General features: G+C 53.0%; 1 protein-coding gene across 4 annotated transcripts in view; it reads left to right on the plus strand.

The window, feature by feature from the left end:
* Positions 1–788: 788 nt before the first annotated feature.
* CFAP100 (cilia and flagella associated protein 100) overlaps positions 789–16,566 on the plus strand; it is a 48,115-nt gene continuing 32,337 nt past the window's right edge. For 3 of the 4 annotated variants that reach the window (XM_024763438.1, XM_024763439.1, XM_024763441.1), the window contains exons 1-3: positions 789–853; positions 1,699–1,806; positions 10,167–10,241. In XM_024763438.1, the coding sequence (XP_024619206.1) occupies positions 1,719–1,806; positions 10,167–10,241 (163 nt within the window). In that variant the 5' untranslated portion in view covers positions 789–853; positions 1,699–1,718. The remainder of the gene's footprint in view (positions 854–1,698; positions 1,807–10,166; positions 10,242–16,566) is intronic. The other variant, XM_024763440.1, reaches the window with a different exon arrangement.

A 16,566-nucleotide genomic window follows, 5' to 3' on the forward strand; every position in this document is an offset into this window, starting at 1 on the left:
CAGGAGCTGCTGGGACTCCCACTGGCACTACAGTACTGGCCTGCCTGCAAACTGTCCAGAGGACCCCAGAGGGCCCTACATGCCCTTGTCAATCTATAAATCCCCGAGATGCGTGGGCAGAAATGGTGGCCACGGTCAAATCTCAAGGAGGGGTCTCCTGCTGTTTTGGGGGGAAAGGCGGCCCTCAGCCGGGAAGGCAGAGGGCAGACCCTGGTGCCCGTGGCCACAACAGCTGGTGAATCTGGGCGATTTAACCGGGATCCCTCCCTCTTTTTACTGACAGATTTGTCACTCTGCCTTTATTTTATGTCTCACGCACCCTCTGGAGCGGTGGTTCTCCAACCGGAACCAGCACCGCAATCACCTCCTGGAGGACTTGTTACAGCCCAGATCTCCGGGCCCGAAGCTTCTGCTTCGGCCAGGCAGAATATCTGCTTTTCTAACGAGTTCCCAGCATGTGTGATGCTGCCGCCCGATACCACACTTTTAAGAGCCGCTCCTCTAGAAAGTGAGGTCCACTCCGCAGCAAGGACCAGGTATATTTTTGTACGACGCACGAGCAACCTGGTGCCCAGTGAAAAAATGAATCAGAGAATGAAGGAAAATGAGCAGAAGCGGGGCGGAATGGTGAAGACCGAGAAAGGAAAGAAACCTGGGCCGGGCGCTTGCTCCGAGCTGCGCAGCCCCCCTGCGGCGCGGCTCGTGGGCAGCAGGGCCCCCGCAGCCTTTGTGACGTCACAGCCCCGCCTGCCGGGAGAATGGTTGCCATGGCGACGTAAACCGAAGGCCCGGCCTCGGGGAGACGAGTCCAGGTGCGCAGAGGCTTCGGAGCGAGCGCGGTCGTGCGCAGCCCGTGAGTGCGCGCTGGACCCGGGCTGGGGGCGTGCGGGGTCGGGGCGGAGTGCGTGCGGGGCGGGGCCGCGTGGAGTCGGGGGCGGACACTTCGGGCGCCCTTCCAAGCCCCCGTTGCAACGCTCTCCCCCTTCCTTGCCCGTACTTTACTGGCCTTATCACATACCCAGCCATCTGGGCACCCTTCTTGCCTCTCGGCCCGGTCACCCTTGCCGTAGGCCCGACGGCCCAGACGGGGGTGTGGGGGGACCCCGTCCTGCCCGAGTACACGGTTCCGTTCGTGGAGGCTGCAGCCGGAATGTGGCTGGAAGGGTGCAAGTTTTGGAGTCGAGGAATCTTGGACTGGAGTCCCAGCCTGGGCCCTTCCTGGCTGTGTGCCTTCGGACAGCTTGCCGCTTTGCCTCCGCCTCTGCAAAATGCAAACTCGTTCAGTACATACTTAAGAAGCGCCATGGCGGGGCCAGACGCTTGAGAAGCCACGAATCGGTGCCTCACCCCGTCCTCATGGAGCTTACGTTCTAGGGGCAGATAGGCAATCAACCGATTGTCAAACTGATAAATCAAGTATTGGTAACTGGTCAAATGGGAGTGGATGGGGTGTTGAGAAGATGCTTCTCCGGAGGGGGGACGCTTGAGCTCAGGTCTGGGTGTGGGGGAGGCCTGATCTGGGAGCAGGAAGACTAGTTAGGGTGGCTGGAACCGAGCCAAGGAGGGGAGCGAGGTCGTAACTGCAGGTGTGGGCCTCGTGGCGCGCCCTCAGGGAGCGCCGCTGCTCTCAGCCACCCCGCGCGTGGGGCGGGGGCTGGGGGCGTGCCCAGCTGGCTCAGGCCTCGTCTCTCTCCCCAGGTTGGAATCTGCTTTAGCCAATGGCAAGCTTCTCGGTGAGCGCTCCCTCCTTCGCCCGGATGTCAAAGGTCCTGCCTCCTATGGTCTCCAAGGGCATAAGTTTCAACAGTAAGTTCTGGGCTGGGGTGGGCTCTCTCGGCGTCAGAGGCAGCCTTGGGGGTCTGCACAGTGAGGTCTAGATGTAATCAAGGGCCACAGTGATTCTAAATCAGGCCGTGAACCAGAAATCCCGGGTTTGCCAGGTTCCCTAGAAACTGCATGTTTTGCTTCCTAGGGCCACTGTAACAAAGCCCCACCCCAGGCCGGGCGCTTAAATAACAGAAGTGTGTCTTTTCACAGTGTCACAATCGAGGTGTCGTGGGCAGGGCTGGTTCCTTTCTGCGGCCGTGAGGGGGGGACTCTGTCCTATGCTCTCTCGCAGCTTCTGGGGGTTTGCTGGCGATCTTTGGGGTTCTTGGGCGTGTAGAAGCATCAGCTCAGTGTGTACCTTCGTCTTCACGTGGCGTTCTACGTGTGTGTGTTCCAAATAGCGCCTTTTTCTTGAGGACAGGAGGCATATGGTATTAGGCAACCACAGTAGCCCAGCATGACCTGGTCTTAGTTACATCTGCAGCCACCCTGTTTCTGAGCAGGCTCACATTCTGAGGTCCTGGGAGTTAGGATTTCAGATATTCAAAAGCATTCGTCTCAGGGGGGACAGAATGCACCCCAAAACAGGCTTTGAGGAAAGTGCCGCCGTGGAGGTGGGGCTCTCAGCTTTGTGCAGACCGGCCCCCGTGCGAAGCCCCTCCCCCTCTGGAGGCACACGTGCGCGGCCAGGTGCTCCCGCTGAGTGGCACGTGAGAGGCCGCTGGGGCTGAGGGGGCCGGAGGGACAACACGTCCACTGTCTGCGCGCTGTGCATTTCTTCAGCTTTTGGTTTCGTTTTCCTGTGGTTCGGTCGATAGCCGCCCTTGTGACAAGCCCTACGTGCCTCCCAACGCGGCGGCTGCCATGTCTCTGTCTCCCTCCACGCGTGACACCCGCCACGCTCACGCCTTGTCCACGTACAAGCAAATGCACACAGAGACGGCCTGTCCTTTCTCACACAAACGGCCACACAGCCGCGACGCTCCCTGAGCCTTGCTTCCCGTTAACCCAGACGTTGTGGAGACTGTTCTCTATCACAATGTCGAGCTCCCTTACACCTTTAGTGCTTGCAGCAAATAGCGACCCCACGTGTGCAGGTAGCATAATTCTTTAACCAGTTCGCTGTTGGGCTGCTGTCAGCAGCGGTCGCGCTTTTACACCGTGTGCTCTGCCTCTCACTTACTCTGCTCCCTAGTAAATTGAAAAATGAAGGCTGAAATGGGGTTACCAAAAAAAGAAAAAAAAAAGATAGCTCTGCAATGTTTACAGATAACAAATCAACTCTAAATGCACACACCCAAAACAATGCAACACAGGGGCGCTCTCACAAGACAATTGAAAGCTTTATAAACTATGCTGATAGACTCTATGGTACCAGGGGCTGGTTAGATGGCGGGCACCCTGTGACCCTCAAGATTCTGTGATCACACCCGTGGAGGTGACAAGCAAGCAGGAGGCATCCCTAGCTGGGTGGCCTGGTCTGGGTTGAGGGTCTGTGCATTAGGGAGGAAACCAGGCCAGGCCGGCACGGCCAAGCTGACAGACCCAGGGCATCGGCAGGCCGGGCTGGGCAGGGGTGCTGAGCAAGGCGGGTGAGGGAAGTCGACCTGGGTGAGGGTGTGTCGACTGGGGCTCAAGCCAGACTGCTGCGCCTGGCATCCTGGGTTCGGCTACAGGAGCTGGCGACCACGGTGGGGGCCAGGAACAGTCTGAGCCCTCTGCGGGGGAGGGGCTAGGGGACACTGAGCTCCGAGTCTGGGCCAGGTGCAGATGGGGGGTCTGGACCCTAGCTGCAGCCAGAGGCCGCGGGCAGGGGCACTGGCGTCAGACACACCTGTTCGCTCGGGTCGCCTCGGTCAGCCTCAGCTGCCCCATCTGTGGAGGAGGAACAGCCTGTCTCGCCGAGGGCTGCCGTGGGGCGGGAGGGCTGGGCACACGTGCAGCTCTGCCAACAGTAGGCGCATCCACGTTGCTTGTGCAGTGTCTGCGCTGTTGCTGTTAGCACGCCCACCGCCCATCCTCCAGGGCCTGGGCTGCGTCTGCGTGCATGGGGCCAGAGTTGGACGAGATGCTGCAGGCTGCGGGACGAGGGGTGGCCGGGGGTGTGGGCAAGGACTTAGCTGGGATGGAACACGGGAGGAGTGGGCTCTGGGTTTGTTCCTCATTCGCACGTGCTTAGTGAGTGCCGGCTCTGTGTGGGCGTGGGTCCTAGGCCCTGGGGGCTCAGATGAGTAGCGCTGATGGAGTTGCCCGTCCTGGGACTTAGGTTGGGGCGAGGGACGCAGACGCTGGGAATCGGGTGATCGTTCTGTATCTGTAGCAGCCGAGGGGGCGGGGAGGTCTCTGGGAGGAAGCGGCATTCGACACCTGTGGGTCACTGTCCTGAAAGATGAACGCATGGAAGGGTGTCCTAGGCAGTGGGCGAGGCCAGCGGAGGCCCTGACGTGGGAATGGGCATGAGAGCTTGCGGAAGAGACAGAAGGCCAGTGTGGACCAGCGTGCAGGGCCTTGTGGGCGTAGGGGGACCGCTGGGCTCCGTGGGGATGACGGGGAGGGTTTGAGCAGGACACGGCCCAGGGTCTGGGTTTTACGACTCTGTGGCTGGGGTGCCATTCCGTCCCCCTTGGGCAGGGGGCCACTGGCCACGGCTCCCTCGAGACCCTGGGCAAGGCCTGGCCCTGGCACAGAGGGCAGAGGATGCCTGGTGGGACCTTGGCCTGGCAGAGCAGCCGGCAACGCCAGAGTGGGCCCCAGGCTCCCCAGTCGGGGCTGGCGGGGGCAGGGCTGCAGGACCCCAGTGCAGAGCCCCTTCCGGGAGACCTGGCCTGCAGCTGGTCCCTGCATCTCTGGGGCTCCTCGCGGGGGCGGGGCCTGGGGGCCGTCCCTTTAGCGGCTGAGTGTATTTCCCCGTGTGGGTGGGGGGAGGTGGCTGCCGGGAGGGGTCCTCCCTGCTGAGGCCTGGCTGTGGGGCCTGTGTGCTCCGCCAGCGTGCGTGCACGTGCCTTCCCCCGCTGCTGCTCACCCTGGGCGTGGGGGCCGGGTTCAGTCGTTGACTTTGGCGGTTTAGGAGCCCTGGTTTTAAGTGACCCAACCTTCATCTGGGGAGCTGCAAGATCGGGCCGGGCGTGAGCACAGCTGCTCTGTGCCGGGGTGGGGTGCAGAGGTCGAGGACACGGAGGCGTCGCCTGCTTTCGGAGAGTTTGGGGGGACGGTGATAGGCAGCTCTCCTCTCTGTGCTCGTTCCGTTCTGTGCTGCTGGGACAGACCTGCAGGGTCCCCTGCCCAGAAGGCCCTCCCCCTGGGGCTCCCTCCCCCTCACTCCCCCTCACTCCCTTCAGGATTTTATTCAGCGTGAGGCCCCGCAGTGAGCCCCGCGTGCAGTTCAATCACGGGGCGGCCACACCTTCCCCGCGCTTCTCCTTGCTGTGCCCTGCTTCATTCCGTCCTTAAAAGGAAGGGAAGTAAAAGGGCTTCAGATGGGGGCGGAAGAGGGGAGACTCTCTGTTCACAGATCCTATATGTAGAGAATCCCCAGGAATCCCCAAGAAAGCTATCTGTGCTAATACAGGAATTGGGCAACATTGCAGGGTACAAGATCAACACTCAGGAATTAGTTGAGTTTCTATACACCAGCAGTGCACCATCCAACATGGAAATTAAGGGGCAGTTCCGTCCACACTGGCGTCTAGAAGAACAAAATATCTGTGAATGGGGTGACGTCACGGGAGGCGACCCAGCAGGAAGACCTGGGAGTCACTCTCTCCACACAGACGAGGATCGAGCAGGCAGGAACTGTCAGAACCCCGGACGAGCTCCGCAGCTTCCAGGAGAGAACTAAATGGAGAGGCTGGGAGATCCTGGTGACCTTTGGCATTTGGTGGAGGGGCCGCCAGTCCCCAGTCTCTGGTCCCGGAGCAGTGGGGAGGGTGGCCTGAGTTCCCGCCGTGGCTTGTGGGTGCCAGGGTGGGCAACAAGGACCTTGTCGTCCCAGACTGGGGCTGTGTGTTTGATTGCTGAGGGGCCAGGCAGAGGCTGGTCATTATTTCAGCCCCACAGCTGCCATCACTTCCCTGCCATGTCTGTTGGGGGATTTAGAAACGGGGCCCCTTCCCTGGCTTTGGGAGCCAGACACGTAAGGAAAGCTTTGATGAGAGGTTAATATCCAAAATACACGGAGAGCCCTAAAACTCAACAACGAGTAAAAACAGACAACCCGGTTAGAAAGTGGGCAAAGAACTTAATAGACGCTTCTCCACAGAAGAGGTGCAGGTGGCCAACAGGCACGGAGCAAGCAGCGACACGTCGTGAGCAGGGGCTCCCCGCTCCCCTCCTCTTGGGCTGTGGGCATGGCTGCTTCCCCCGTGCCCCACTGAGCCCAGGCTGGCAGGGGAGCTGGTGGCCGGGGTAGAGTTGCCTGCAGGGGAAGGGTGGGCATCCCAGGAACTAAAGGCTTGTGACTTTCCTGTACCTGAGGGCTGTGAGGGAACACTCACACCCCTGCACGTTCTCCTTCGTTTGTGCCAGTTCCTCAACTGCTTCCACTGGGTGCCAGGACGGCTGTGGGCCGAACCAGCCTCGTGAGGTTGGGATTCAGGGGTGGAAGGCAGAAGGAAGCAACAGGTGACTCGGGTGCTTTCAGACAGGAAGACAGGAGCTGGGAGACAAGCAAATTCACACTGTCTGGTGTGGCGGGAGTCGGGGAGCCCCTCTGTGCAAAGGCCCTGGGGCAGGAACCATTCGTCCTGTGTGAGGGGCTCAGGGAGGCTGGGTGGCTGAAGTGCGGGGGGCAGGGGACGAGGCAGAGCGGCTCAGCGAGCACCCCCCGGGGCTTGATCTGGGCAGCCGCCCTCCACGTGCACATCCATTTAACCGTCCACATCCACGCCCTGTGCCCACGGAATGACACACCAGCACCCACCACACCTCCTCTACTGAGGGCTAATTCCCTTCCCAGTGTTCGCTTTTCCCTCCGGCACGGCAGTCGACACCTGTGCGTGATTCCCACGTGTCTCTGGGATAAACTAGAAGGGGGATGGCGGGTCAGAGGGCCAGGCACAGGACCCAGGCTGGCCGCTCGGAACAACACCTGGGAAGCAGATGCTCTGTACCCCTTACGCTGCTGCGTCTCCAGAACCCGGCACCTAAAAAGCCTTCAGTAAAATTCTGTTAGGCTGCAAGGTTTCCCCAAAGACCAGGCTTTATCTCTCTCCCCGGTAGAGTGTCGGCTCCGTGAGGGCAGGGGCTGCTCTGTACCCCTTACGCTGCTGCGTCTCCAGAACCCGGCACCTAAAAAGCCTTCAGTAAAATTCTGTTAGGCTGCAAGGTTTCCCCAAAGACCAGGCGCTTTCAACAGTGCCTTTCAACCCCGTGCTGAGGTTCACCAGGGCATTTAGACAAGGAAGGGAAGTAAAAGGGCTTCAGATGGGGGCGGAAGAGGGGAGACTCTCTGTTCACAGATCCTATATGTAGAGAATCCCCAGGAATCCCCAAGAAAGCTATCTGTGCTAATACAGGAATTGGGCAACATTGCAGGGTACAAGATCAACACTCAGGAATTAGTTGAGTTTCTATACACCAGCAGTGCACCATCCAACATGGAAATTAAGGGGCAGTTCCGTCCACACTGGCGTCTAGAAGAACAAAATATCTGTGAATGGGGTGACGTCACGGGAGGCGACCCAGCAGGAAGACCTGGGAGTCACTCTCTCCACACAGACGAGGATCGAGCAGGCAGGAACTGTCAGAACCCCGGACGAGCTCCGCAGCTTCCAGGAGAGAACTAAATGGAGAGGCTGGGAGATCCTGGTGACCTTTGGCATTTGGTGGAGGGGCCGCCAGTCCCCAGTCTCTGGTCCCGGAGCAGTGGGGAGGGTGGCCTGAGTTCCCGCCGTGGCTTGTGGGTGCCAGGGTGGGCAACAAGGACCTTGTCGTCCCAGACTGGGGCTGTGTGTTTGATTGCTGAGGGGCCAGGCAGAGGCTGGTCATTATTTCAGCCCCACAGCTGCCATCACTTCCCTGCCATGTCTGTTGGGGGATTTAGAAACGGGGCCCCTTCCCTGGCTTTGGGAGCCAGACACGTAAGGAAAGCTTTGATGAGAGGTTAATATCCAAAATACACGGAGAGCCCTAAAACTCAACAACGAGTAAAAACAGACAACCCGGTTAGAAAGTGGGCAAAGAACTTAATAGACGCTTCTCCACAGAAGAGGTGCAGGTGGCCAACAGGCACGGAGCAAGCAGCGACACGTCGTGAGCAGGGGCTCCCCGCTCCCCTCCTCTTGGGCTGTGGGCATGGCTGCTTCCCCCGTGCCCCACTGAGCCCAGGCTGGCAGGGGAGCTGGTGGCCGGGGTAGAGTTGCCTGCAGGGGAAGGGTGGGCATCCCAGGAACTAAAGGCTTGTGACTTTCCTGTACCTGAGGGCTGTGAGGGAACACTCACACCCCTGCACGTTCTCCTTCGTTTGTGCCAGTTCCTCAACTGCTTCCACTGGGTGCCAGGACGGCTGTGGGCCGAACCAGCCTCGTGAGGTTGGGATTCAGGGGTGGAAGGCAGAAGGAAGCAACAGGTGACTCGGGTGCTTTCAGACAGGAAGACAGGAGCTGGGAGACAAGCAAATTCACACTGTCTGGTGTGGCGGGAGTCGGGGAGCCCCTCTGTGCAAAGGCCCTGGGGCAGGAACCATTCGTCCTGTGTGAGGGGCCCAGGGAGGCTGGGTGGCTGAAGTGCGGGGGGCAGGGGACGAGGCAGAGCGGCTCAGCGAGCACCCCCCGGGGCTTGATCTGGGCAGCCGCCCTCCACGTGCACATCCATTTAACCGTCCACATCCACGCCCTGTGCCCACGGAATGACACACCAGCACCCACCACACCTCCTCTACTGAGGGCTAATTCCCTTCCCAGTGTTCGCTTTTCCCTCCGGCACGGCAGTCGACACCTGTGCGTGATTCCCACGTGTCTCTGGGATAAACTAGAAGGGGGATGGCGGGTCAGAGGGCCAGGCACAGGACCCAGGCTGGCCGCTCGGAACAACACCTGGGAAGCAGAGCTCAGGGCGGCGCTGGGGGTGGCGGGAGGACGCCTGGAACGCACCCCTCGTTCTCTGGTTCTGCCAGAGGGGAGAGTGGAGCTGGGGGCTGCTGGGAAGCACCTGCTATCTCGAGGGTCTCGCCCTGGTCCCTGCGGAGCCCCAGCCCAAGGATGGGGAGGGCCTGACCCCATTCACAGCCCCGTCGGGAAGCACAGATCCACGCCTTTCTCTCGTGGCACCGGGGCCACGGGCGTTTCCAGAGGGCAGCACTGCCCAGGGGGTCGGGGCCAGCAGGCGTCGGGCCTGTGACGTCCCCGCTCGGCCTTGGGTGACACCCAACTCTGGCGTCTTGTCTCCCCGGTTCCTGAGGAGCAGCACGGGTCTCCCGAGCTTTGTGGGGACTGGACGTGGCGACCGGTCTGGGGCTGAGCCTGGGGAGGCGCGAGGCGGCGTGAGCTGCCGTCGTCCCATGGGAGAGAGGGCGGCCGGACCCCGGGAAGAAGCCGGGTGGGGGCAGGACGTGGGAAGGGCGGGCGTGTGGGCGCGGGCCCCGGTGGCGGGACAGGCACGTCGAGGGTGAGCGCTGGGCCTCGGGGGTCGAGCAGGGCCTGGGGGGCAGCGGAGGCTGGTGAGGGGCAGGTGCTGAGGGGAGTAGGAGGGGGCCCGGGGGCACGTCTGGGGGAAGCTTGGGGCACCGCTCTTGCTGAGATGCAGGCGCCTGCAGGACCTTCTGGGGATGCCTGGCGAGCAGAGGAGCTCTGGGGGATTCAGTGCTGATGTGGGAGCGTCATCCCAACAGACCAGCAGGTCCCTCTCCCCCTCGTCATCCCCTTGGCTCCAGCAGTCCCTTTGCTGCTTGCCTGCTGCTGGTGCTGTGGTGTCAGCGGACAGGAGAACAGTGGGCAGGGGGTCTCCGCGTCTTCCGCTGCAGCCCTCGGAAGCCCTGGGAGGCTCGCGGCCCAAGGGCTGGCTGGGTGGGTGTCAAAGGCTTAGGGGCCGTGGCCTCCATGAAAAACAGTCCCGCTCTGCCCTTAGGAGCAAAGAGAGGGGTGCCAAAAGGGACGCACAAGACGCCTTCTGTGCGCCAGGCACGTGTGCTAGGAATTTTTGTGGCCATTCTCTTGCACAATTCTCACAGCCTCCTGGCAAAGTCAGCATAATCCTCTCCAATGTGGAAACTGAGGGTCAGCTGGTAGGGGAGACCGTGGGACTGGAGCCCTAGTATCTGGGGTCTCCCCAGCCTCACACTGTGTTCACAGCTGTACCAAGCCAATGAGTCATTTGCTGTGGCCCTCACTTTTGTGTCTCCCCAGAAAAGAGTCCGGAATCCATGGACAATAGTTCTTCAGTCATTGAAGAAAAAAAGAAACATGGGGAAAAATCCAAAGGTAATTCTGCAGCTGGGAGTTGAGGTTCCAGCTGGTGGGAGGCAGACTCTCTCCCTCAGCACCCAGATGCCTTCAGACCTAGTTTTCAGTGTGACGGACAGAGAGAAATGCTTCTGTTTCCATTCAGAATTGGGTTACTGAAACGTGAAATGATAGGAACATAAACCACAAAGTAGGGTTTATTTTTCCTCCTGTAATGAGAAACGTGGGAGGCAGACCAGGGCTCCATGGAGCTCCACCTACGGCAGTTCTACAAAATCTTCCAGGTCACCAGGTCCCAAGTCTTTCTGATCCACCATCTTTATTTTCAGGCCTTTCAACCACAAGGTTGTCACATGGTCACAAAATGGCTGTGGCAGCTCCAGCCATCATACCTGATTCCAGGCAGGGAGAAGGAGCAAAGGGAAGGGCAAAATTGCCCACCTGCTAACTCAGATCTTGGAAGACCTCCTCCCCAGAAGCCCCACCCAGCCATTGCTGCCTACACTCCATTGGTTATGGGCCCATCGGTATCTGCGAGGGAGGCTCAGAAGTGTAGCTTTTCAATGAGGCACGTGATTGCCACCTGTTAGGAGAAGGAAGAGGAGGCAGCTGGCTGCATGTGCCTCCTGCTCTGAGCCCCTGCTGTGTCCTCCACGCCTTGGCTTCCTGGCCTCCCTCCTGGTTCCTTTGCTGTCCCCACCCCCAACCCGGCCTCACAGGCCAGTCTGATCCTTCTGCAGAGATGTGCAGATGCGAGCATTTTCCCCGAGCCTGCCCTTCCCAGGCCGAGCTCCCACCCTGGGGCCAAGCTTCCCAGTCCACCCTGCACCAACCCCAATTCCTCTTTGTTTTAGTTATCAAAATCCAAACCTGCCCAGAAGTAGAGACTGAAGTCCAACGAACTTGTGTGCTCATTGCCAGATTGGAAGCAGACAAGATTTTGCCACGTTTGCTTCATCTGTCCTTTTTCTCTGTTTTTTTGTCTTTGCCAGAATATTTTACTTTCTTTAAATTTATTTTTTTATTGAAGTACGGTTGATTTACAGTGTTGTGTTAATTTCTGCTGTACAGCAAAGGACCCGGTTATACACATATATACATTCTTTTTTATATTCTTTTCTACTATGGCTTATCCCAGGATATGGAATACAGTTCCCTGTGCTCTACAGTAGGACCTTGTGGTTTATCCGTTCTATATGTAATAGTTTGCATCTACTAACCCCAAACTCCCAGTCCATCCCTCCCCCATACTCCCTCCCCCTTGGCAACCACAAGTCTGTTCTCTATGTCTGTGAGTCTGTTTCGGTTTCATAGAGAGGTTCATTTGTGTCATATTTTAGATGCCACATATAAGTGACGTCATATGGTATTTGCCTTTCTCTTTCTGACTTCACTTATGTGGTAATCTCTAGATGCATCCACATTGCTGCAGATTTTGCCACAATATTTTAAAGTAATTTCCAGATATGTCATTTCATCCCTACAGCGCGCACTTTTCAAATGTCGGGATCTTTTCTTACAAGCCCGTAAGCAGTTAACCAGGCCATCGTCAGATTTACCCAATTGTCTCAAAAACGTCTTCCCATAGAACACTTATTCTAATCGGGAGTCAGATGAGACCTGAACATCTTCGGTCTCTTTGAATCAAGCTGAGCCCCTTTCCACGTCTTTTCATTTTCTGTGCTTGTAGAGAAATGGCGTTAATTATCCTATAGAGCGTCCCCGAGACAAACGTGTCTGTTCGCTTCCTGACGGTGTCACTGAAGCTGTTTCTCTGGGCCCCCCATTTCATTTGGCTGGACATTAACCCAGGATGATTGATAGGATCCATGTTCCCCTGTGTCTGCAGACTCCCTCCTGGGTGGGCTCTGTGCTTTCAGCTGTCTCGTGGTGGACCACCCAGTGACCTGCGGGTTCAGGTGTGACGGCCTGACCCTGCATCGCACATCCCACCAGTCATTGACCTGACAGTTTCTTCTACCTGTGACGTTTGCACTGAGCTGAACGTTACATTGAGGGTCAGGGCGCACACTGTGGTCTGTCTGTGTTTCTTCACTGAGGTATCATTCATTACAGTGAAACGCACAAATCTCAAGGCTACAGTTTGATAAGTTTTGATAAATGTGTACAACTTTGTGTCCAGCCTCCACCCCATATTCACCATCTAGAACTTTCCCATCCATTCCCCCAAGGACAGCCCATGTTCTGCTATCACCATGGAATCCTCTTATCTGCTCCTGACCCTTGTGCAAGTGAAATCACACCCTGTGCTCTTTTGCTTCCGGCTTCTTTCTCAGCATCACATCTGCCATGCACGTAGCAGGAGTCCTTCGCTGTTGTGGTGCGTATTCTGCTGTGTACATACGCCAACAATGTGTGTATTCTTCTACACGTGGACATTTAGGTTGTTTCCAGTTATTAGCTACTCCAAATAATACTGATGCGAGCATTCAGTTTTTAAAAAAATGTTTACTGGAGTATAGTTGATTTACAATTGTTGTGTTAGTGTTAGGTGTACAGAAAAGTGAATCAGTTATACGTAAACATATATCCACTCTTTTAGATTCTTTTCCTGTACAGGCCGTTACAGAGTATTGATTGAGTATAGTTCCCTGCGCTATACAGTAGGTCCTTATCAGTTATGTATTTTATATGTAGTAGTGTGTATATGTGAATCCCATTCTCCCAATGTATCCCTCCCCCCACCTTACCCACTGGTAGCCATATGTTTTGTTTTCTACATCTGTAGCTCTATTTCTGTTTTGTAGATAAGTTCATTTGTACCCTTTTTTTAGATTCCACATATAAGCAATATATATTTGCCTTTTTCTTTCTGACTTACTTCACTCAGTATGACAATCTCTAGTTGCATCCATGTTGCTGCAAATGGCATTATTTCATTCCTTCTTATGGCTGAGTAATATTCCATTGTATGTATGTACCACATCTTCTTTACCCATTCCTCTGTTAATGGACACTTAGGTTGTTTCCATGTCCTGGCTATTGTAAATAGTGCTGCAGTGAACACTGGAGTGCACATGTCTTTTAGAATTATGGTTTTCTCTGGATATATGCCCAGGCATGGGATTGCCTGGGATCGTTTTTTAAGGAACCTCCATGCTGTTCTCCATAGTGGCTGCACCAATTTGTTGATACGTTCCCACCGACAGTGTAGGAGGGTTCTGTTTTCTCCACACCCTCTCCAGCGTTTATCGTTTGTAGAGTTTTTGATGATGGCCATTCTGACCAGTGTGAGGCGATCCCTCATTGTGGTTTTGATTTGCATTTCTCTAATGATTAGTGATGTTGAGCATCTTTTCACGTGCTTGTTGGCCATCTGTGTGTCTTCTTTGGAGAAATGTCTATTTAGATCTTCCGTCCATTTTTTGATTGGGTTTTTTTTTGGATATTGAGCTGCATGAGCTGTTTGTGTATCTTAGAGATTAATCCCTTGTCGGTTGCTTCGTTTGCAAATATTTTCTCCCATTCTGAGTGTTGTCTTTTCGTTTTGTTTATGGTTTCCTTTGCTGTGCAGAAGCTTTTAATTAGGTCCCGTTAATTTATTTTTGTTTTAATTTTTATTACTCTAGGAGGTGGATCAAAAAAGATATTGCTGTCATTTATGTCAAAGAGTGTTCTGCCTGTGTTTTCCTCTAAGAGTTTAGAGTATCTGGCCTTACCTTTAGGTCTTTAATCCCTTTTGAGTTTATTTTTGTGTATGGTGTTAGGTAATGTTCTAATTTCATTCTTTTACATGCAGCTGTCCAGTTTTCCCAGCACCACTTATTGAAGAGGCTGTCTTTTCTCTATTGTATATTCTTGCCTCCTCTGTCATAGTTTAGGTGACCATATGTGTGTGGGTTTATCTCTGGGCTTTCTATCCTGTTCCAATGCTCTATAATTCTGTTTTTGTGCCAGTACCATACGGTTTTCATGAATGTAGCTTTGTAGTATATTCCAAATTTAGGGAGCCTGATTCCTCCAGCTCCATTTTTCTTTCTCAAGATTGCTTTGGATATTCGTGGTCTTTTGTGTTTCCATACGAATTATAAAATTTTTTGTTCTAATTCTGTGAAAAACGCTATTAGTAATTTGATAGGGATTGCATTGACTCTGTAGATCGCTTTGGGTAGTAGAGTCATTTTCACAATTTTGGTTCTTCCAATCCAAAAACATGGTATATCTCTCCATCTGTTTGTATTATCTTTAATTTCTTTCATCAGTGTCTTACAGTTTTCTGCATACAGGTCATCCTCTAAGAGTTTAGAGTATCTGGCCTTACCTTTAGGTCTTTAATCCCTTTTGAGTTTATTTTTGTGTATGGTGTTAGGTAATGTTCTAATTTCATTCTTTTACATGCAGCTGTCCAGTTTTCCCAGCACCACTTATTGAAGAGGCTGTCTTTTCTCTATTGTATATTCTTGCCTCCTCTGTCATAGTTTAGGTGACCATATGTGTGTGGGTTTATCTCTGGGCTTTCTATCCTGTTCCAATGCTCTATAATTCTGTTTTTGTGCCAGTACCATACGGTTTTCATGAATGTAGCTTTGTAGTATATTCCAAATTTAGGGAGCCTGATTCCTCCAGCTCCATTTTTCTTTCTCAAGATTGCTTTGGATATTCGTGGTCTTTTGTGTTTCCATACGAATTATAAAATTTTTTGTTCTAATTCTGTGAAAAACGCTATTAGTAATTTGATAGGGATTGCATTGACTCTGTAGATCGCTTTGGGTAGTATAGTCATTTTCGCAGTATTGATTCTTCCAATCCCAGCTTTCCATCTGTTTGTGTCATCTTTTATTTCTTTCATCAGTATCTTATAGTTTTCTGAGTACAGGTCTTTTGCCTCTGTAGGTAGGTTTATTCGTAGGTATTTTATTCTTTTTGATGTGATGGTAAATGGGATTGTTTTCTTGATTTCTCTTCTGATCTTTCGTTGTTAGTGTATAGGAATGCAAGAGATTTCTGTGTGTTAATTTTGTATCCTGAAACTTTACCAAATTCATTGATGAGCTCCACTATTTTTCTGGTAGCATCTTTAGGATTTTCTATGTATAGCATCATGTCATCTGCAAACAGTGACAATTTTACTCCTTCTTTTCCAATTTGGATTCCTTTTATTTCTTTTTCTTCTCTGATTGCCATGGCTAGGCCTTCCAAAACTATGTTGAATAATAGTGGCGAGAGTGGACATCCTTGTCTTGTTCCTGATCTTAGAGGAAGTACTTTCAGTTTTTCACCATCGAGTATGATGTTATCTGTGGGTTTGTCATATATGGCCTTTATTATGTTGAGGTAGGTTCCCTCTATTTGCACTTTCTGTAGAGTTTTTATCATAAATTGGTGTTGAATTTTGTCAAAAGCTTTTTCTACATCTATTGAGATGATCGTATGATTTTTATTCTCCAATTTGTTAACATGGTGTATCACACTGATTGATTTGCATATATTGAAAAAATCCTTGCATCTCTGGGATAAATCCCACTTGATCATGGTGTATGATCCTTTTAAAGTGTCGTTGGATTCGGTTTGCTAGTATTTTGTTGAGGATTTTTGTGTCATGTTCATCAGTGATATTGGTCTGTAATTTTCTTTTCTTGTGATATCTTTGTCTGGTTTTGGTATCAGGGTGATGGTGGCCTCGTGGAATGATCTTGGGAGTGTTCCTTCCTCTGCAATTTTTTGAAAGAGTTTCAGAAGGATAGGTGGTAACTTTTCTCTAGATGTTTGATAGAATTCTCCTGTGAAGACATCTGGTCCTGGACTTCGTTTTTTGGAAGATTTTAAATCACAATTTCAATTTCATTACTTGTGATTGGCCTGTTCATATTTTTGATTTCTTCCTCATGCAGTCTTGGAAGGTTGTACCTTTCTAAGAATTTGTCCGTTTCTTCCAGCTTGTCCATTTTATTGGCATAGAGTTGCTTGTAGTCGTTTTTTATGATCCTTTGTATTTCTGTGGTGTCCATTGTAACTTCTCCTTTTTCATTGCTAATTTCATTGATTTGAGTCTTCTCCCTTTTTTTTCTTGATGAGTCTGGCTAAAGTTTTATCAATTTTGTAAATCTTCTCAAAGAACCAGCTTTTAGTTTCATTGATTGTTGCTATTGTTTTCTTTGTCTCTCTTTCATTTATTTTTGCTCTGATCTTTATGATTTCTTTCCTTCTACTAACTTTGGGTTTTGTTTCTTCTTCTTTCTCTAGTTGCAAGTTTAGGTTGTTTGTTTGAGATTTTTCTTGTTTTCTTAAGGTAAGATTGTATTGCTATAATGCTTCCCTTTAGATCCTGCTTTGGCTGCATCCCATATGTTTCGGATCACTGTGTTTTCTTTGTCATTTGTCT

Source organism: Neophocaena asiaeorientalis, unplaced genomic scaffold, assembly GCF_003031525.2.
Source record: "Neophocaena asiaeorientalis asiaeorientalis breed wild unplaced genomic scaffold, Neophocaena_asiaeorientalis_V1.1 scaffold433, whole genome shotgun sequence".
Taxonomy (NCBI): domain Eukaryota; kingdom Metazoa; phylum Chordata; class Mammalia; order Artiodactyla; family Phocoenidae; genus Neophocaena; species Neophocaena asiaeorientalis.